General features: G+C 40.8%; 1 protein-coding gene across 1 annotated transcript; it reads right to left on the minus strand.

Moving 5' to 3' along the window:
- Window positions 1-468: 468 nt before the first annotated feature.
- On the minus strand, window positions 469-22,186 carry sacm1la (SAC1 like phosphatidylinositide phosphatase a). Its single transcript, XM_080787736.1, has 20 exons — window positions 22,079-22,186; window positions 19,732-19,829; window positions 19,515-19,589; window positions 19,123-19,250; window positions 17,168-17,317; window positions 15,715-15,774; window positions 15,577-15,610; window positions 14,648-14,749; window positions 14,439-14,524; window positions 13,739-13,825; window positions 13,559-13,627; window positions 13,360-13,439; window positions 12,772-12,870; window positions 12,197-12,335; window positions 10,799-10,868; window positions 10,608-10,680; window positions 9,798-9,891; window positions 7,288-7,380; window positions 7,115-7,172; window positions 469-3,370 (listed from the first exon to the last, which is right to left on the minus strand). Exons 1-20 carry the CDS (start codon window positions 22,150-22,152, stop codon window positions 3,234-3,236), a joined length of 1,806 nt encoding a protein of 601 aa, XP_080643862.1. The 5' UTR covers window positions 22,153-22,186; the 3' UTR covers window positions 469-3,233.
- Between the last annotated feature and the right edge of the window lie 989 nt (window positions 22,187-23,175).

A 23,175-nucleotide genomic window follows, 5' to 3' on the forward strand; every position in this document is an offset into this window, starting at 1 on the left:
CAACTTGATCAAATGACAAACAGCTGAACTGGAAGTAACGGTTTTATATATATTGTACACATGACATTTTTTGTAATTAACACAATGGTTGGTTTTAAATGTTTATTTGTATTTATTGTGCCGCCCATCCATCGCACGAGACTCGGAGTTCTTTTTTACTGCTGTTTATTAACACCAATAACATGCATAGATGTGTATATCTACAGATAGACAATTACCTAAACTACCTCGTGCTGTATTAAATCAATTAATGGAAATGCATTAGTCAACTCAACACCAACCCAAAAAACCCAAACGCCCAATGGTAGACTCAGGGTCACTGGCTCTAGGTAGTACTGGATTTGTATTAATTTCAATCAGGATCAATACTGACTACCAACTACATTCTGTGACAATAACACCCTTGAACTTGAAACAGTCCTTTCTTAGCTGCACCCACCTTATACTGTACAAGAAGAATCTATTCAATTTCACTCATTCAAGTTTATTGACAATCAAAGAATGCACTGATGCACTGAATAAAATCATCTCAAAGAATCAGAGAGAGCGGTTTGTGCTAAAGAGACAATTCAATTCACTCATTCCGCAGCAAACAAATCATTTGATAATGCATGCTCTCAAATACCTGGATCAAAAATGTAGAAGGTAATTGTATATCTAATAAATCTTATGCACAAAATTAAGATATGTAGAAGATATACTGATTACATCTGAATTAGATTGTACATTTTAATTCATACATCCAAACTTTAGGCTGTGTGTTAGTGCGGTATTCACCTCATTGTGGTTATATTATACCCATTGCTTCAGTGATGGCCCATTACGTTAACTTCCTGAGGGCCTACATGTAACTGCTTCCTTCCAAAGTGACCCAATCCACTTTGTTAGAATGAGTACAATGTTCAAACAATAAGAGATTCTATAAGTAAAACTAATATGGTGCTCTTGATGCACTGTGCATTATTTGCTCCATTGCTTTTCAGATTATACAATCACCCCTCTCCATTAATTACTGTATAATCATAAGTAAAATGACATATTCACACAGTTCATTAAGTGCACAATGTACAAACTAAAGTTACACAAAGATATCGGCTGCACATACAGTACTCCAGATTAAGTTGGTTCCATGATGTTGAGAGTTAACCAATCATCTAAGACTAAATTGACACCCAAGAACCCGTCATCTGAATGCAATGGAATGTGAAATAATAAAATAAACACAGATGAAAAGGCAAAGAAACAAACCACCTTGAAAACACATTTTAAATCCACCTCAGTGCAAGAACCAATGTAATTTAACACTCCAATGAAGATGTGTGTGATTCAAATGGCATGCCCTCTCCACAGAGGGGGTTTGGGGGGGGCATTAACACAGTGATCCAAATAAATGTATATGGATTCATGAACCATACCAATGACAGTGAGGAAACAGGAGGAATGACATTAAGGGCAGAGTCATACTATTTTAGAGACGAATAAAAGTCGGTTCGGCTCTGTAGAGCCTACAATGTGACGTCATTTGAGGTTCGGGGGGGGGGCGGGTACCGTCCTAAAGTCGGCTCTTCGGTGCTACTGAAAATTTCTGACGAGCCAAAATCATTTCGGCACTACAGCGCCGAAACAGCGGTAAAATAGGAGTATGAATCGGCCCTTAGAGAATTCTTTCAATTTCAAGGACCCCCACAACTCTGAGAGTGAACATTTGGGATCATTTGACCCCCCCACCCCGTGGGTCCCTGCACCCCACTTTGAGAACCACTGGTTCGTAGCACAGACAGAATACCATCATCAAGGACCATTCCGACCATAACTAGTTCAAGACTGCTAATCAAATGTAAATGTAAAGCTCTCTCATCACATACAGTACTGTATACAGGAAACTCATTCAACCCATTAAGACCTGAGGCCGATTCTACAAATGCCTTCTTGAATCAGAAATTCTACTACCTACTTTCAAGATTTTTCCGAAATCTTCAAAAATGTACAAGCTCGCAGTGCAGCACAAAGTGACACTCTGTGAGCTTAAATACATCTGCTTTTGGAATAGCCAACTCTAAAATGATAGAGACGCTTTGCCAGTTTTAATGGGTTAATATGGTTTCTAAAAGTGCGAAACAGAGACACCAAGAAACTACTATGAGCCTTCCTTACAGAATGATAGCCATCATGGATACTTTCCGTGATGAGGTTATTAGGAAGACATTTGCCATACATAACATGAGCAGATTAGACATACATTTGGACTAATTTAATTAGAAGTTCTGTAAGGCTTGTTACATTCAAGATGAAAACTGGTCTATGTGCATATTTATATAGATTGCTTTCCCAGCCATTTCAGGAGAGCTCTAATGCGTTTCAGTATGTGCACATCAAAGCAAGTCAATTATCTATGGCCCTATTGCCTTTACGGATTTGGACTTCAGTGAAAAATCAACTTTCAATATGGACACGAATTTTGCCAGTGCCTAGGTAGGAAATCACTCTTAAAATATGCTTCACATCTTACTTCACATCTTACTTCAAACAATAACAAACAAATGTCTTAAGGAAATTAGCAGTAATGCACTAAAGTGCACAACTGTGGAATCCCAATGCTGAAACAGTCACTAAAGTGCAATCAAAGACCCACTGTAATTAAATTGTGCCCTCTAGTGGCCAGAAAACCGGCAACACAGATTACTGGAAACCCCTCTCCACCACACACACACACACACACACACACACACACACACACACACACACACACACACACACACACACACACACACACACACACACACACACACACACACACACACACACACACACACACACACACACACACACACACACACACACACACACACACACACACACACACACACACACACACACACACACACACACACACACACACACACACACACACACACACACACACACACACACAAACATCCCTATTGACTAAAGATAAGGTCCATAAAATGTACACGAAGACGAGGAAGTGAAGAAGTAAAATGTGGACCATGTGATGGAGGGCTGACTCCAGTACAGTGGGGGGGAAAGTGTTCTGAGGAGATGGCATGCATCTCTTGCATTAAGGAAGAAAAGAACCGTTGCAGATTAGAAAAAATCAAACAAAGTCCAAGCCCTGCAGCAGACAGAAAGAGGGAAGAGCAGAATGGAGGTATACGAGTCTGCCTGGTCCGAGAGCGGTTTCCTCAGACGAGCATGATGGCTGCACAACAAGCTCAATCCATCTTCTCCTTCTGGACCAGCTTGGGGGCGTCCACAAAGTCCCGTCCGTTAAACATGATGATGGCAGCCGTGACTGCGCCCGCGATGCCCCAGAACAGGGTGTACGCCAGGGTTTCTGTCCAGGTGTCGCCTGGCAGAGAGACAGACATCAGTGTCCAAGGCCACATAACAAACACACACACACACACACACACACACACACACACACACACACACACACACACACACACACACACACACACACACACACACACACACACACACACACACACACACACACACACACACACACACACACACACACACACACACACACACACACACACACACACACACACACACACACACACACACACACACACACACACAGAGGAGCTGTCTGCAGCCTGCTACTAACAATTATTTTCAGAACCAATTCATCCATCGGAATTTTTTGATTAATGATTCTATGAATCTATTTGATTGATTTAGACCATTGACCATGCCAGTACTTGGCTGGCCGCATTTTGAGAACCACTCAAAATGGACCTCACAGTCAACATCTTTGGTCCTTAGAAGTACTTATTGTGAAGTCAATTGAATGCATGGTTCTCAAGATATTTGAAGGACAAATATATATATAGACAGGCAGACATATTGCAATAATTCACAACTCCGTTGTGAATATAAGCCTATCGTATAAGATTTTTTAATAACCCATTGTCCTGTATAACCTTAAGTTGTTACTTGTACCCCTGAGAATAACACTTATTCACCCTGAGCATTTCACTGCTTTCATTTCTCAAGAAGAGTTTTGGTTTACCCGTCTACGACATTTAAATATTAGTGGGCGAGTGTGTCCAACCTGCATCTTGGGATTATTAACCAGTCCTCCACCCCTTTAGCCCCTAGCAACCACATTCTATTAGAGTGCCTGCATCCTGTTCTATTCCACACAACGCCATAACCTGCTTTTGGGTCCCGTTCGTGAACAGCCCTTTTTAATAAAACATATTTCTTTTCATTTGCCTCCTTCATGGAGTCACCAGATGTTTATTTTCATCCGACAAGGCAGACAGTGAGGTGTGTCTGACCAGGGGAGCGTTAATGCGGTCCCAATTGAATAATTTAAAAGATAATCTACAGATTAATTGGCTAGTGAAGTGACAAGGACATGATCACCCGCTTGGCTTCTCACCCGTGAAAACCTGACAATGAGGTTTATTGGAGCCAGCCGGAGGCACTATTGCCGGCAACTGAACCCCCAAAAAGACTTCATAAAATGTTGTAATGTAAAATGTGTACCCAGTAATCAAAGACAATGGGCCTGATTCACAACGACGTTTACGGTGATAACATGACGTGAAGCTAGCGGAAAGGCATTTACGTGGATTTCCCACATTAATTTGGAATTCATGGAAATGGCCGTGAACATGACGCTCACGTACGTTGGTCGGAAACTCCGTCAATTCCCACGGGACGTCTTTAGGTGGCGGAGACGGCCCAGACGGGAGACATTTGCGGAAGCATACACGTGAGATTTATTCAGAAGGCTTTAGTCTTCATGCTGAATCAATAAATTGTTCCCAAATCTCAGATAAAATATGTAGGCATGTGTCCCCATGACATATTGGTCGATCAGCACAAAATAAATGATAGCCTATATAATAAAAGCACTTGTATGCCTAAATGCATGCATTTCCCCATACAGAAACTGCCCCTGCAAGCCCGACACCTTTTTATTTATTCATTAGGATATTACTATAGCATGCGCGATTGCGCTTCTCACTTGACAGCTTTCTACTCGCAGTGCAACGGTTGTGAGCTTGTAGATCGGCTCTCGCGCATGTTAAAAAACAAACTCACAATTATAATAAGAACACATAGGCTTATCTGCATTCTGCACTACGAATCCAACATTGTTTAGTGTAGTAATGCCTGCAGTAGGCGGCAGGCCTATTGAAATTGTTTTGTTACGGAGCTCCTTGAGTCAGTTGGCTGTCGGTCGGTGTGTGTGTGTGTGTGTGTGTGCAGTGTGTGTGTGTGTGTGTGTGTGTGTGTGTGTGTGTGTGTGGGGGGGGTGGGCAGACAGCAGCGTGCTGCCGATCCGATTCACATTGGAAAATGAATGGGCTATATAGCCCTGTATAAAAAATAGAAGACCACATTAGCCTGGGAGGCGGCCTTTTTTCCGACAGCATTCTAGCCGACGGGGCAACGGTCCGCTCCGCAGCTCCACATGCGCTGCTCCCGTGCTTGCAAATATGAAGGACAGACTTTATAATCATGTATTGTCTTGATATTGATCACATGCATGGATGCCACACACAGAATAGTTTAACTCACTGGCTAAACTCACTGGATTATAATTTCTTAAATTCTTCAGACAAGAGGATCCCAATTATTCACTTATGAATGTATAGGCTTGTAGGCTACTGTTCTTTATCGCGCAAGCCATGCCCTCTCTCTCTCTCTCTCTCTCTCTCTCTCTCTCTCTCTCTCTCTCAAAAGACGACTTTTGCATTGACATATATCCGATATTTTAAATATCGGATAGGATAGCCTATGTTTTACCTCTGACTGCAAAGTGCAAAGGTATGAGTGCAGCACCCGCCTTGGTCCCGAACTTAATTAAATAAATTATAATTATATTGTTTCAGCAGCGGAGCACGCACCGTTGTGGACATATTAATAGAGTGCGGGCTATATTCATGCATTGACCGCGGCTGTGAAGCCGCATAGTCTGCGGCTGCAAAGCCTTTTTTCTTTTTTTGACAGACCAAACTGCTGTCTGCTGAGTCATGCTTGAAGCCTTTTATGGTGCGATATGGGGCGTGGATCAATGCAAATGAGGTTGTCGGGTGCTTTTCCGATCACTTTGCACCCACTGCATTCAGTATGACATACACCTGCGATACGCCAGCGCACCTGTGGTACACACCGCTCTCTGAATAACACGTCATCTCAACGTAGCTTGATCGGACGGATAAATACGATATCTGTTTCCACCACAGTGTAACGGTGGCGTATTTCTTTTTAATGAATCAGGCCCAATATGTCCATGCTTATACTTATCCCTAAACTTCTTTGCCTTTTTTACTATTTTGAAGAAAAAAAACAATTGAATAGTTCAACGAGCTGATCGACATCTCCGGCACCCGGTAGATGCCAAATTTTGCACATTCCCTGGATGCCAAAGATGAACCTCTGCCCCAAATCTTCCAGCACGGCTTGTTATAGCGCCACCAGGAGGCAAACTCCCACAAATCGTTACACACTATTTGTATAGTCATGTGTTCAAGACGGATCTGTCTGATATTTCATATTCCATCCTAATTGATGTGAAATCTTTCACAGACTTTCCTACTAGGCTGAGGAATATATCGCACCCTTTTCACATTGGCCTGTTACCAACAGGTGGATTTTTGCAAAACACATTTTTGGAACAAAATGCCTCAAATCATCCAATTGCCATCCAAGGCGTAAGAAGAAATGTCACCATTTTCACATTGGCCTATTATAGCGCCACCAGGAGGCCACAACCTGACCTGCCCTGGTGGAGACCTGTGCCCAGAGGGGAACATTTTCTAGTTTACTATATTGAAAAACATTTTTGAATAGTTCAGCTAGCTGATCTACAACGACACATTGTGAGCTTGTAGATTGGCTATTTTCACTATTCAAAAATGTTTTTAAAAATAGTAAAAAAAAAAAAAGGCAAAGAAGCTTAGGGATAAGGGGTTTAGCGGTGATGAAAATTGAGCCCACTAGTTTAATTTCATAATCCGGAACAACGACAAGAAGTAAGTTGTACATAGCAGATAATTAGACATTATCCACAAATTAAATAGATTTTCTGTTAATCCTAAAGTACTTGCAGAAGATGACATCTTACCAGCCATGAGAAGGCAGATGACACACATGGAAAAGGCCACCACCATAATAGCTGGAAGCTGCATGGGGGAAAAAGATCCAAATGATTAATCGAAAAAGTAATCGATAAGAAAATAATTGGTAGTTGCAGCCCTACTTAAATATATAATATATATAAATATATTGAATACTGACCGCCAGGAACTTCCAGTCCTTCTGCACACGTAGTGGAGTAGGCCCGTCGGTCTCATCTAAAGCATAGTTACCCAGAAACAGGTCAATGGAATCCTAGGAGAAATGACAAAGTCAGCATGACAATAACTTATTTTACCTAACATATTAACGTCAAATCGATTGCGATGGGACACATAGTGAGCTTGTAGATTTGCTATTTTACTGCCAGTATATAAAGTATATAAATTACTGTAAGCATTAGACTATGGAATAATTTTACCACTATATCTCCAACAAAGTCTAAATAGAATCCAGTTTAGAAAGCAAGTAAAGATTTGGAGCCTGCTCCATATTTAGTTTTCTTTAATAATATAATATAATAATATATAATAAAATAATTGTGTATGTTAGGGTGTTTTTAATGAATGGTGTAATTATGTTATTTTTGTAATGTCTTATTTTGAGAACCATGTAGGAAATTTGCATTTAATTACATTTTATCTATACTTTATTCTCTGAGTGGAATACATCTCGTGATGAAATGTCTTGTTTGTTTGCGGAAATACCATATTATCACAGATTGATCAGGTTAATTTCTCAACCTTTGAATAAGTCAGCAGCAGTCAGCATGCCTATCAAAATCATAAATGATCTGGAATGATCAATCTTGCAGGCACAAACTGGAACATCTGCAACTACCTGGACATAAATCAGTCTGAAAATAAGTGCTTTTGTCTTTGTGATGATCTAAGTGAAATTAGAGCTCCAAACATTACTGTATCTGGAGTTGAGAATCATTAATGATTTAAACGGTACCTGTTGTATTTAAAAGAAAATGTGCAAAGTGTTCATTACTTTTGCCCTCTTCATTTCTCCTCTTTGCTTAGACCGCAATACGAAATGTTGCATTAGACTTAAACCCTAGCATCCTTATTCTGGGGCTAAGTAATTAGGTCGGAGATAGCCTGGGCACCATTCCATTTCGGGTTTATAATTCGGTCGGGAGCGAATGATATCGCTACGTCATGTTGTAGTATTGTTTTGTAGTCGTCAGGATGATTTCGCTACGTCATGTTGTAGTATTGTTTTGTAGTCGTCAGGATGATATCGCTACGTTATGTTGTAGTATTGTTTTGTAGTCGTCAGGATGATATCGCTACGTCATGTTGTAGTATTGTTTTGTAGTCGTCAGGATGATATCGCTACGTTATGTTGTAGTATTGTTTTGTATTTGTCAGGATGATTTCGCTACGTCATGTTGTAGTATTGTTTTGTAGTCGTCAGGATGATATCGCTACGGCATGTTGTAGTATTGTTTTGTAGTCGTCAGGATGATATCACTACGTCATGTTGTTGTATTGTTTTGTAGTCAGGATGATATTGCTACGTCATGTTGTAGTATTGTTTCGTAGTCATCAATCTTCCGGAACTTCTTTTATCCCTAAAACTGATTTTTCTCAATATAAGCTACAGGCTACGAGAGCTTTTATTGTTCTTCCGGTTTGAGGGAAAAGGAAGCTCCGTTTGATTGTTCCTGCCTGATGACTACAAAACAATACTACAACATGACGTAACGATATCATCTGCTCCAGACCGGTTCACACGGCACTTTTGGAACAGAGACCAGGCTTTCCTCCGAGGTGGAAAGTCTGGTGAGGCGAGGTTAGGTCGGAGAGGCTTATAGTCTGCATCAGCCTAGAAACATTCAGCAGAAACATTAATTTAGAAAATAAATAGCAGATCTAGAAGCACACAATGCATTGGACTGCAACGTGTTATGAGCTTGCATATCCTCTATTTTGATGTATGCAGAACGCAAACAGGAAGGGGCCTACTGTAGTATATCAACTAAGTATTATGGTAAAGGGATTAAGCAAGCAATTTAAATTAATCTCACTTCATTAGACAATTTCAATTTAGGCATTTAGCAGACACTCTTAATCCAGAGAGATTTACAATAAGCAAGAACAAAAAGCATGGCAATACATCACATACATAAAAGTAGTTAACATGAAACATGCGTAAGCTAAGAACGTAACAGTGGAATAATGGAAGTCTTTAGCTCTTGACAATGATTTCTGGTGAAAATATCTTAATAATATGACACCTTTACAAGTGACGCCAAATGGCCAATGTTCTACTGTGTGTGTGTGTGTGTGTGTGTGTGTGTGTGTGTGTGTGTGTGTGTTGGAAAACGGTTCACGTACTTGTCTAAAGCCTGTGTTGGAAAACGGTTCACGTACTTGTCTAAAGCCTGTGTGTGTGTGTTAGAAAACGGTTCACGTACTTGTCTAAAGCCTGTGTGTGTGTGTGTGTGTGTTGGAAAACGGTTCACGTACTTGTCTAAAGCCTGTGTGTGTGTTAGAAAACGGTTCACGTACTTGTCTAAAGCCTGTGTGTGTGTGTGTGTGTTGGAAAACGGTTCACGTACTTGTCTAAAGCCTGTGTGTGTGTGTGTGTGTTGGAAAACGGTTCACGTACTTGTCTAAAGCCTGTGTGTGTGTGTGTGTGTTGGAAAACGGTTCACGTACTTGTCTAAAGCCGTCAGAGAAGTTGTTCTTGTAGTAGCGGATCATGGAGTTCCATCCGTCCATGACGAGACCCCATTGAGTCCTCTTCCCTGTCCTAATGGATGAGACGTCAGTTCAGCCCAGTGTTGTTTTCGTCGACTAAAACTATGACGAAACATGTTCGTTGACTACCTTTTTTTCCACTGAGGAAAACTAAATGGAAACTAAAATGAAAACTAAGCTATGATGACTAAGACTAAATATATTGAGAATTTCGTCAAGCATTGAGAGCTTGTAGATCGTCTATTTTCAGCAAGGGTAAAATCCGCCATTACGACAGCCTCTACAAAACTATATCTATCATGAAGGAAACCTGCCTGCTAGTAGCCTATAGGCCTTGTCACAATTATTACATCGTTTTTTGCATAATCGTCAACATAAAAAAGAAAAAAGAAGAAATAGCAGATCTACTGTACAAGCTTACAACTTTGCGATGTGCTTTGTGCTTTCTGACAAGCTATTTAAGTTATTTTTCATTTACGTTTTTAATTACAAAGCTTAAAAGGCATACAAAAATAACAATTTGATTCATATATTCCAATGTTCAATGCCAAAAACACAATTACATTTTGAATTGCGGATATTTGTATGACAATTAATCGCCAACATCAATTTTGTAACCGTGAAAGCCCTACCTGCTAGCAAAGATATGCTACAAACTAGAAACTAAGAGATTATTTATACTTCTACAACAGTCAATAGACAACTTCATGATGATAATTAGGCGTGATACGAATGATTTGCCGGACTCCATGTGTTGCATTTCTGTACCTTGTGAAGTCTGTTTTCAAGGCTCCAGTTCCTGCATACTGTACAGCGCATGCGTTAGCATTGTCAGCCCATGCTAGTTAATAAGAGAGACCACACACACACACACACACACAGAAAACAGTGAGGGGGTTAAGAAATATGTTATGTTTTCACAGTAGAACCACTCACAGCGCAAAACAAACAACCATTACCATTTCTATAGATTTTCTCAAAGTTGGCCTGCTCTTCAATCCGCTGGCCCACGTTCAGAACCCCCATCCTCTGTGGACATTTAGAAAGAAAGAAAGTAGAGGGAAGTGTGAATACTGTATTGTATATAAACACCCAGGGTATAATAACTGCAAGATTTCAGTACTATAGGGCTGCAACTATCGATTATGTTTCTAAGCGATTATTCAAACAACTACCGTACTTTTTTGATTAACCAAATAATCGAGAAGGTTGTTATATATATATATATATATATATATATATATATATATATATGATTAACTGATAATACAGTACCCTGCAGTCGAGTCGAGTATATATTTGGGCGAACATTCAGCCAATTCCGACCTTCACCAACTTCCAGAATAACATTCAAGTTAATTATGCGCCTAATCTGTCTAGTAGTTTGTGAGATTATTCCTGGATTTACAGATTAACAGAACCTCTTTTAGACAGCTCAGGCCCTATAGAGTCACACCATAAAAAAACAAGTAGAGTGCAGGATAGTGGTGCAAGTAAAAGGTCATGAGGTCACCAACATTAGACCTATATTAAATTGTTTATAGGATCAATACAAGTAAATTAATACATGATAACCCTTCCACAGTAGGAGCTTTTTCATATTTTCTATTATTTTGCATATTTTCCTACATAATGCCTCATTTGCATATTTCAAATGTAAAATTTGTAATACAATAAATCATTGTCTTCGTGTAAGTAATCAATTGGGGAAGTGTCATGGTGATAACAATCTAATATAGGTATGGTTTTGCCCACTCAATTCATAATTTATGTTCCAATTTTGGAGCTCTGGCTCATGGACTAAGAACCAAAAAGAACTGAACCGGTTCCCATTGGGAACCAACCGGTGGAAAAGGGGCCTCAGAGGTTTCTTCCTCTGGGAACAGATTTCATGTTGTCATTACAATAATTTGACATAAACTGACAAAATCATAGATGTCATTGCATCACCACCTCGGCAGCAGTGTTGTTTTCGTCGACTAAAACCAAGACGAAAACTAAATGAAAACTAAGCTATGATGACTAAAACTAAGACTAAATATACTGACAATTTCGTCAAGAAATAAAAACTAGATTAAAATGCTAGGAAGGGACTAGTGGACAAGAGATCCAGTATAAGTCATTTTACAATTAGTTGCATGCTGAAAATAGCCGATTGGCTGAGAAGTGAGAAAGTGAGAAAAAAAAACATCAAGGCCGGCCAAAAAACATTTTGTTCGACTAAATCTACTAAAATCGTATGATATTCAGTCGACTAAAACTAGACTAACACCAAGACATTCCAGGTGACTAAAATGTGACTAAAACTAAAATCTGCTGCCAAAAACAACCATGCTCGGCAGAAAAGCTCAACACACCTGCAGTTGGGACTGCAGCGAGCGACGGGCCAGCAGGCTCTGGATCACGTTGGTTCTGTCCAAGCAGTCCATGCAGTTACTGCGGAACGTTCCCTTCTGCTGCGTGACCGTCGTTCCCACCGCGTTCACCATGAAGTAGCTGCAGACACACACACACACACACACACACACACACAGATGCTGTGAATGCGCACACGTTAGCGGTTAGCCCATCATCATACATACGTACATGCTTCATTGCTGGAATGTTGGCATGCAGCTATTGTTTGTATGAAAAACCCATTTAGACCTGAGGACGATTCTACAAAATGCCTTCTAAATCCTTTTTTTCAAACATTTTCATGTCAGGGGACCCCCCCCCCCCATCTGAAAATATGTTGTTCCAGGGTCCTCACCAGAAGCAAAGATTTGAGTTTAAAGCATTTGCTCTGAAAGAATATATAATATTCCGATCTACAAGCTCACAGCGCGTCGCACTCGCAGCGCGGCGCGTTGTTAGCTTTTTCGTCATAGTATTAAGTCGACGAAAACAACAGTGATTGGGAGGCTACTGTAGCCGTTGCATGGATTATTACCTGTATTCATCTTGCGTCTCAGCGACGGCATCCACCAGGATCTGGAGGCGGTCCCATCTCATCCGACTGCACTCTTTGTGGAAATCAAATGCTATGTAACTACACAGAGTAAGACAGAGGTAAAGTTATAACGTGCTATGATTGCATTATGAGTATGTTTGTACGAATGCATATAACTGAAATTATATTGTCATAGGCCGATTGCAAAGCATTCATTCGTTCAAGTTTTATTTATTCTCGAAATTACACTGAGTAATTATTAAACAAATTTTCAGTGTTGTCAAGTAATACAATATCATTATAAAAAAAAACATCACAATACATCAGTATTACTTGCAATACTAAAACGCAATAAATTATAACTTGCTTTGTAATGTCTTATGATTACTGTTATAAAGCATTATGAGTATTTATGAGTTCTTAGAACTATAATAATACAGTGTTATAAGCAGATTATAATGCGTTATAATTATGATTTAATGCACAACAGACATGGGATGCATAATCAAAGTGAATTGGTCAAAAGCAAACTGATGCCGATTCCACGAGTACGACTGAAATAATATGTAAGTGGGGTTGATGACTTACTTGAGCATTCCATTAGCCATTCCATTTATCATCTTAGCAAATGCCTCCTCCAGCGGCTTCTCGGAACCCTTCTGGTTCACCTAGAATATAGTAGAAAATAACAATTATCACATTTTCCATGGTTTTCTTCAATGCCGATACAAACAAGGCACACAAGCTAGAAAGGGCGTTTTTGGGTGTTATCAATGGTAGAACTTACCAGATTCAGAATGCTTTGCTTTCCATAGATAAGCAGCTGAGAGTCAAAATGCCTTTGGAAACCATCCATCTGGAAATTATTTTCAAAAGATTGGTACATTGTTATCGTCACAATGTAAGGCTCACCAGTGTGCTTCAGTGAATAGTGATGATACAATATAAAACATATGCGTGAACTTACATGGTTGGTGGTTGAGCTGATTAGAGGTTTAGGTTTGTATTTGAGGTTGGGCCTCTGAGACCAGAAAAAGGGCATGGAGCCTCGCGTCTGTTAGAGCAAAACAAAACCATTAGAAACATCTGGACATTTGCTTTAGAATACAGTGAAATTATATTGTTGCACAGCTCTGAAGATTAGGCAACAAAGTCTTATGCACACCCGTTAAGCTCGGAGACGGGTGCGTATAGGCAGGGCAAGTATACAAAAACATGCACATGAAGTGTACAAAGATCTGCACATCGTCTGCTGCACTCACAATATGAACACTTTTAGCTCTGAAGATTAATTCATATTCTATTGCAGTGGTTCCCAAAGTGGGGTCCGGGGACCCCCAGGGGTCCTTGAGGGAGTTCCAGAGGGTCCGCAGCTAAATGATAGTTAGGAACCAAATGAACCCGTCAGGGTTAAATTAACATACAATATATATATATAGAGATACAAATCCATCTTATGGAGGGTGCCTGGCATATCTCTTCAAATAGGGGTCCGCGGGCTAATTAGTGTCAATTTGGGGGTCCTTGACATGAAAAAGTTTGGGAACGACTGCTCTATTGCGCAACGGTGTCTCTTTCCTAGAGGAAACAGATGCTCGTACATCGGTTCCTTGTGGTAAGTGACACTGAACCTGCCACGGAGTAAATAAATTAGACTTAACACTTGCCTGTACAAATGAAGCCCGGGCTCCTTCATACAGAACAATCTGCTCAGTCTCCACAAAGTTAGCAGCATGACCCTCTGAATCAATGCCTGAAAACACAGTTAGTGAGGCGATTAACTTCTTCCCACAGCCATTATCCAATGATGTCAGTGCAGCACTAATGGGGCAATTGATGTGCCGGGTGTGCTGCTGTGTCTGTAGTGTTCCGTTACCTCTGACATAGTAACGGACTCCGGCTCGGAAACAGCTCCTCCGGGATATAAGGATCCATTCAAAGATCTTTCCATTGATCCGGCATGGTTTCATCACAATGACTGGACCCTCAGAGTCAAGGACAATCCTTATGGGGGTGAATCATCCAGAGTACAACATTCTCTGTCAATGTTCATGAACTCAACGGCATGGTCCTGAAGGGACAATGAACAGCTAGGTCAGCAAGCAGAAGGTAGGAGGGCTCCTCTGTGCTCAGTGGGGACAAGTTGCACCAGAGAATATAGAAGAGACTACCTGAAGTCTTGACATTCATCTTCCTCAGAGTCAAACCGTGACTGAGGAAGACGAAAGTCACCCCTAAAAGAAAAAAAGAAAAAACACGTGCAGACCAGTCGAGTGCTCTAGTATCTTTTTTTGGGTAGTCTCTTCTGAAGTGCCCAGGAATTATTATTTTCTCGCCTATTGAACACCATTTCTAATTATATGTCCTACCAAACCTTTCCAGTATATGGGCTTCCACACGGCTAGAGACTAGCCTCCAAGAACCGATGTTGCACAGGGAAACTTTTTAGTTTTTTATGCAAGTGCAATTATTATATGATGATAAACCACTTAACAAAATCACATGGGAACAGTGTTTGCAAGATTATCGCGCGCACACACACACACACACACACACACACACACACACACACACACACACACACACACACACACACACACACACACACACACACACACACACACACACACACACACACACACACACACACACACACACACACACACACACACACACAGTTTTCAGTGCATGACACAGGAAGGCAACAAAGTATGAGTGAGGCCTAATACAATAGATGGCTCTGCCTCCTACAGAGCCATGGCATAAACATTCAGACAAAAGCCAGACATGGAGTCAAAAGGATACAGCCATGGACAACGGGAAGTGCAAATCGGTGAAGCTGTGAACAATGATAAGGAAGACGCAGTTAATATCAGAGACAGCAGTAAAACAAGGCTATTTGTCTGAACTCTGAAGGGACAACGGTGATGTTCCATCAGTCACCTCTGGCTGTGCAGCCAACTCTCTCAGGAGATTCCCGTTCCACACAAACCTCTGATCTGCCTGAAAGTAGAAGAAGAATCATGGTTAGGCATATTTACCCATGATGCACTGCAAGTAGAACCATCGTAAATTAAGCATAACTAGCAATATGACCCGTTAATCACACGAAACCTAGCATCTCTATTCTGGGCATGTCAAAATCAGCCAAATTTATTTTTTACAGATTTGGTGTAGAGGGGAAAAAAGGAGGGAGCCCCATGAATAGACCCCTGGTGGACTCCGGTCAAGTATATAGGGTTTAAGTAGTTAATTATTTTCACTGTGAACCCTCACACATAGTACTGATAGAATTAATTTAATCGTTATTATAATTGCAAGGTCACCATAAACATTAAAGTTATAAAGTTGATGGCAAGAATACAAAAAGAGTAAGTCAACATAATTATATTAATTTGAAAGCATTATAAACCAAAACATGAATAAAAAAGGCAAGAGTTGTAAATAGTTTTGGAGATATCAGATGACAAAACAGAATGTTCTGCAGTACCTTGATCCCTGTTAAACCTGTTAAACTACTATTATACAATTAAAATCCTCCAAGTACTGCACACCTTTAAATATTAAAGATTATTTCAGCGTTTGTGTGGGTACCGTACAGCAAGAAGCAGGAATGCTGGTAAATGTAAAAAGCAAGAATTATTGGCTTTTTTGATGATGAAAACCTCAGAATCTGTCGTGTTGCAATGCAGCACTAAGCTACTGTAACTAAGTAAGTCTTTGTTTTCTACAGCACATGTATATCATTCCATTAACTACTAAAACCACATTTACTTAGTTGACCGCTCAGGGCAGGGTCTAATTGGTCCACCCCTCTACACCCAATCTCTTTGATGAAAAAAAGTAGCTATTGCAACGCATTGTAAGCTTATAGTTCTGCTATTCTTGGCGAATGTTTCTCTGGGAGAGACCGAGGGCTCAAGTAAGCACAAGTAAGACTTCAAGGCAACAACGCATCACTCTTCCATGGGCTATGAGCATAGACCGTAAGGCTATGAAGCAATATAGCACTGGGCATAACGGGCAACGGATAATGTATCTCTTAAAGGCAATGGAATGTGGCATGGTGATTCATTTCATTATGGTAACGCCCAAACCACAGCTATGCATAATGTAATGGGTAGCGGAGGTGTTTTAGGGATTTAGACAGGTGACCAAAATGGCCACTTTAGTACGGGAACGCCCCTTAACCCCAATGCTAAATCCCCAAATAGTGGATTTAGAAAGCTCGAACGATGGGGTGCACGGTGGCACAGTCGGTAGTGCTGTCGCCTCACAGCTAGAAGGTCCTGGGTTTGATTCCCGCTCGGGACGCTGTGGGCGCTGGCAGTGTGTCCTCTCCTCCACATTATCAGTGCCCAAAGCTCGAACGAAAACAGAGACCACAATGTCTTACCCTCTCCAGTAGACTCATCTCCTGGAAGTCAGGGCTGGTGTTAGCCAGCCGCTGCAGGGTGTGTGTCAGGTCATAGTCAGTGCAGAAGTAGAAGCCGTCTGTATTCAGCACGTTGTTAATCATGGACAGGAAGGTCTTATTCTCCTGAGTCTAGAGGGGGACAGAAAAACAGGCATTAGTTGGCTTAACCCAAATACCGACTAAATCCTGACAGTTTTCTGAAAAACCCATGTTTCTATGTCAGTGGTTCTCAAACATTTTCATGTCAAGGACCCCCAAAAATATATGCCACATTTTCACGATTTTTCAATAATAGCAGATCTACAAGTTCATAGCGGGGCACTCAGTGCCGCACTATGAGCTTGTAGATCTGCTATTTTTCAACAGCTGAAGCATAACATAATGCTTAAAACACCAAAGGGGGTTCCCGCCCAGAATGGTTTAATCTTTCCTATGGATGTGAATCCTGGGAACGAAAGCGTTTGGGCTTCATCACGATGACAAGCTGCACCTCTGGGTGCTTTACAGGCATCTGGTTTTCCATCAATTCCTGGTATAAAGTAATTTTTTTCACTGGGTTGGCTAAATGTATAATAACCTATATATGATACGACACTGAATGAAAGCACAGAGCAAAGTATTGAGGCTAAGATGCACTTTTTTGTTTCCAGGTTCTGCTTGCATTGGATACCCGTGTGTCGATGGATTCTGTGTGTGAGAGAGAAAGAGAGAGAGAGTGTGTGTGTGTGTGTCTTTCCGTGGTAGACACAGACAAGACTTGATACTTGGCTGTAAATGTCTGTCGTCTGATTCGGGGCCCAGAACGAAAACGGCAATTTTTGCAGTCCATCTTCAGAATATTGTAGTTTCACCACAGCAGACAATAACATTAACATCTGACGTTATATAATTACATACATACACTAGTAGGCTATGTATTACTTAGCCTACTGGTGGAAGTGCAGTTGCATCCTCTTAGCACTCTCTACACTACTACGGATACCCTACACAACACTCTCTCCTTCTGTCCCCTGATATGCCTCCACTTTTGCATTGTCAGCACCTAGCTTTCCTGATCCTCAGCAGCCTATTCCCTAAGTGTAAAACCAATCTACTTTCAAAGCTCCTATGGCTACAATTAACTAATAGGAGGACAAAAGGTACAGGGCGCTTTTTATGGATCCATATATGTCACATTGTCACATATGCCTTGTATTTCTTGTGCAGAGATTAAAATAGGGTGCATTTTGCAGTTTATAGTTAAGGGACGCAATAAAACAATGACCTCTGTATCCACGGGATGCACTACTGTAATTTTGTTATTCTAGCTTTAGTTATAATAATAATTTCTTCTTCCGGTTTCTATATGAATACAACCACATTGTAACCATATAAAATTAAATGGGAGTTAAATGCTGCAATTTGTGAAAATGGTAAAATATGACTCCTATAACGTCGTTGAAGTGGGACTCATAAAATGTCCCTGGGACTCATCTAAAAGACCATCCCTGCATCCTGGGACTCATTACATTGAAAACCTATTTACATCACTGCTTGTGATGTTAATTGAGTCCAATGTTTAGCAGGTCAGATCTCTGACGATGCCCATAATTCTGTAGTGGTGGTTAATAGTGAAGTATACAGTCACAACAAGGCACGGCTGCTATTTCAATTAGCGCTACTAGGATAGCAGCATTGATTAATAATGTACACCGCTTGCTACGCTGAAATTAGATAGCATTGTGTGATTCCAGACAGCCAAGGCATCACCTCTCACTCAAGAGGTACAGTAACTCTGTCATTTCTGCCAGAGTTCCACACGTCTTCCTAAAGTTCCATCCCACCCGACGGAACACAGGTGGTTAATGTTCGGGCTAAATGGTATTTAGAGTGATCAAAATCCTGGTCAGTTGTTGTTGCTTTTAAATGAAATGGGTGGGATTAGTATTCGTCACCTGGATCTCTGTGAGATGCAGCACTGTCCTCTTATAGGAGATAATGTCAAAGTCGACAGCCTTCCACACAGCATGACCAAGAAGGCTGCCCACATTCCTCTTCTTGGTTATGACAATGAGGTACATTCCTGTGTGCAGGGTCGAAACACATTGTATCTTAAATTCATTGTATTTTCTTGATATCAAATTGTTTAATATAACTTATTTACTTTCCTTCATGATCAATTAAGTATCCACTATCCACCCTGTTGTAGATTAGTAAAGTTCAGATCATCTTTGCTTGTCAAAGACATACGTTATAAAATAAGACATAACTGAAGCAAGACAGCAACAACAGTGCTGCAGTGAGTGTGCTCCAATGATCATTATGATGTGTCTTGGTTGGCACCTACCTGCTACCAGACGAATGGTTCCCATCACACCACAGATGGGCCTGGTGAGTGCTGAGGGTGGAACATCTTTTTTCACTGCCAAAAAAAGAAACACAGCAGCAAAAGAAAATAATGACTGCTGTGGCCTACCATTATGTTGCTGCCTTTGAACATCATTCCATTTACATCAAAGGGCAAACTTATCCACAACAAATCATGAATCTCAATCATTCTCCACCTGTGAGGGTCATCTCATTGGACACCCTGTCGATGGCCAGGACAGCGTCGGCCCCATCATCGCACGCCTCGATGAAGAACTTCTCTTGGGTCGTGTGCCTGAGAGAGGGACATGTTGTTCAACTACCCTTCTTAATATAGAGGTTCCTTTAGAAATAGTGGTCGTTCCAACTGTCAAAAACTGTCTGTATTGAACCTCAAATTTGATTGTTCCACAGACACCAGATTGCATCTATGGATTATTTTCTTGGTGATAATTCTATTGATTACTTAAAGTGGAAAATAGTACATCTACAAGCTCTCAATGTGTCAAGCTTGAAGAGCTGCCATTTCCACTATTAAATAATTTAATAGTAGAAATAACAGCTCTAAAAGAATAGCAGCAAGAACAGCAGCTCTAAAATAATCGATCATTTAATTTAAATTATCTATTTTTTTTAATAATATATGAATAGCTGTTTAATCAGCAGTTAAGCAGACAGTGAGACAGTAACAGTAACCCTGTAATTTATGGCAGGGCAGGTATATAAAACACTAAAGCCATTTCCAAGATGGAAGATGAAACTATAGCAAAGGTACATTCCCGTTGTCAAAAGATAGTCACGTAGTCATACTGTAGGTGGTCAGTAGCGTTTATTGAACTCTTGTCCCATAGTGGCTGTTTGTTGAGAAAACTAAAAGAGCATAGCATATCAGCTTGATGTCACAGAAACATAATCACAATCATTCCTGGTATTATAACTACACAGCAAAATCATCATTGTTCATTTAAAGTGTAAAACTGGACCTAGAAGGGGACCATTTTAATGTTGAAGAGAGGAAGAGTTGAGTAGCAACAGTAGTTCACAGTTAAGAGAATATCGGGTACACGGTTCTGGTAGAAATAGTCTAGCCTTGCGTATAGCGATACAAATATCACTGCGTGAATATAATCTGCCTGGGGAAATATGCATTGCAAAAGGCAGATGAAGGCTGGCTACGTGAGGCTAGAAATAGTCTCTAGAAAGGAATATGAGCACTCACTTTTTAGCCATGTAGGATACTTTGCATATTCATGGTGAATAAACAAAGAAACCTAAATGGATAAGAAGTGAGTGCTGGTATTCGTATATGTAGCCATCATGTAGTGTGCCTCTACTGCGGCAAGACAAATCCTATGAGTTCTGTATGCCTGGCAGTCTGGAGGACATTGATTGCAGCAAGAAGACGTCGTTGAATAAGAGATAAGCTGAGCTTTGCATTCTTTACACGGTAGAATATTGTGTGGAATGAATGGGTCTGCGTCCTGCGCCTGGGATCAAACCCTTCAATATCTCATGCTTTATTGAGTCACACTGACTCTATGGACATGTTGAACATAAGTTGTGCCTTTAAAATTTGGCTTCCTCTCTTTGCAACAGTTTGTAGTATGGCTGGGACAGCTTGAGACATACTGTAAGTGACCTTCTTGTACAGTATGTATGAGAAGAAGTAACCCAGAGCTACACAAAACAGTCCTTTGTTAGGTTCCAAAGCTAAACCTTTCAAAACACACTCATGACACACAGCGCAGCATTCACTAACAGCAATAAATAAGTGAAACTAAAACACCATAGTCTCTATACCAGAGGCGGCATGTAGGCCAATTTCAGGAGTTCAGACCTACTTACACATGTTCAAACATAGGCTACCCTTGTCTTTGAATGAGGAATGATCAAGGTGTCAAACCTGATTCAGAGCTGAGAGAGACAGTATCTTTGTGCAAAGTGTGTGTAATCTGACAAAATGTGCTGCCTGGTATGGCAGCATTCATACATTCTATTATACAGTATCTCCACACCCTGTATACTGTGCCTGCCTGGCAGCCAAACAGGCCGAGCTACATAACCAGTCACTCCCCGGGCGTTAACATCACTTCAATGCTGACAAGGCCAAATCACCTGAGGAGGGGCACCGTGCTGAGGGATTATTAAGGCTATAATATGATCATATCAATATGCTATTATTGCATAATAATGCCCCATACTCCAAAATAATACAAATTCACAGCACGGTATCAAATAATGCTTTGTCTTAAAAACATGTACAAAGGCCTGCAGACTTCAATAAGGATGGGCATCTTTCTGTCTTCCTGGTCCTGGGGAGCTGCTGTCAACCTGACAGACAGACAACTTCAGCCGAACAGGATGATGTGTCAGAGAGTCAGACTGTCAGCGACTTAATTCTGACAACCAGCAGCAAATATCACACTAAACACCTCGGCGTTTGCAAATATAACACAATCACGTCGCGTGGCATGGATCTGATTAAATACCAACCGTATATAGGCCAACATGCTGGCAATTGGCAACTAATTTCGCTGTACTTACAAATTATATCTCTCGTAGGCGGTCGCCATCTTCACTTCGTGTACCTGACCCTGGGTGACGTAATCATAATACATTGTGTGGGGCGAGGAGGACGCGCCAGGTCCTGGTGGAAATATCCCACAATATGCGTGTATATGGCCGTGGTGCTTAATTCCGACTTTACTCTCCAACATGGCAACCGCAGGAGGCGTGGCGGTGGAATGGCTCAAAGTTCAATGGCCCTGAATTAGAGAAATTGTGCCACCTAGTGGCGATAATCATTGTTACATCTGATTTATTTTGATTTATACTACTGTATACTGAATTTGTGCAAGTATGTGAGCTTTGTAGATCTGCTGTTATCTGATACATTAAGCATTACTCACGTGCTACAGCTACATGATGAAGTTACTATAGTTAAACTTTGGTGCATTTTATTATATAAGCAGTTGAGTGAAGGTCAGAGCCGTAATGACAGAGAAGGGAGTCTACTTTGTTTATTATTTGTTCTGAAGCCAGATTGGATTTAGTTTATTATTGGCAGGATACTTTTGTTTTCAACCTGTTCATAGACAATTTTTTCCATCACTTTCGAGATGGATTGAGCTACAAATTCCTGTGCAGGCCGGGGTGTTACTTTAGCAAGTTTTAAATCTTGAGGGACCAAGATTGGCCTCCATCCTGGAGGTCAATCTTTCCGGTGATAAAATGGCCACCAACGTAATCAAAAAAGTCAATCAAAGAACATGATTCCTTTACAGGACCTCCTCACCTCACTGGTCAACAAAAACACCTTGAAGACCTTAACAGGATCGGCCTCGTACAAGGTTTCTTTGACTATGCATGCACCTCTTGGTACCACAGCACCTCAAAGACCCTTAAAACAAGGCTCCAGACCTCCCAAAACAAACTGGTCAGGCTCCTACTTAGCCTCACCCCCGAACCCACCTCACCCCTGCCCACTTTGACAGAAACTGGCCCCTGCAAAATCTGAATCCCCCCACCCCCCCCTTCTCCCCTCACTGTATATGTATCTTTTCCCTTTTTGCTTCCTTTATGATGAATTCCTGTTCTGTTCTTTAACTATATAGAAGTGTCTATTTGTATGTTAAATGCTA

Source organism: Protomyctophum bolini (assembly GCF_963924005.1).
Source record: "Protomyctophum bolini genome assembly, chromosome: 17".
Classification (NCBI taxonomy): domain Eukaryota; kingdom Metazoa; phylum Chordata; class Actinopteri; order Myctophiformes; family Myctophidae; genus Protomyctophum; species Protomyctophum bolini.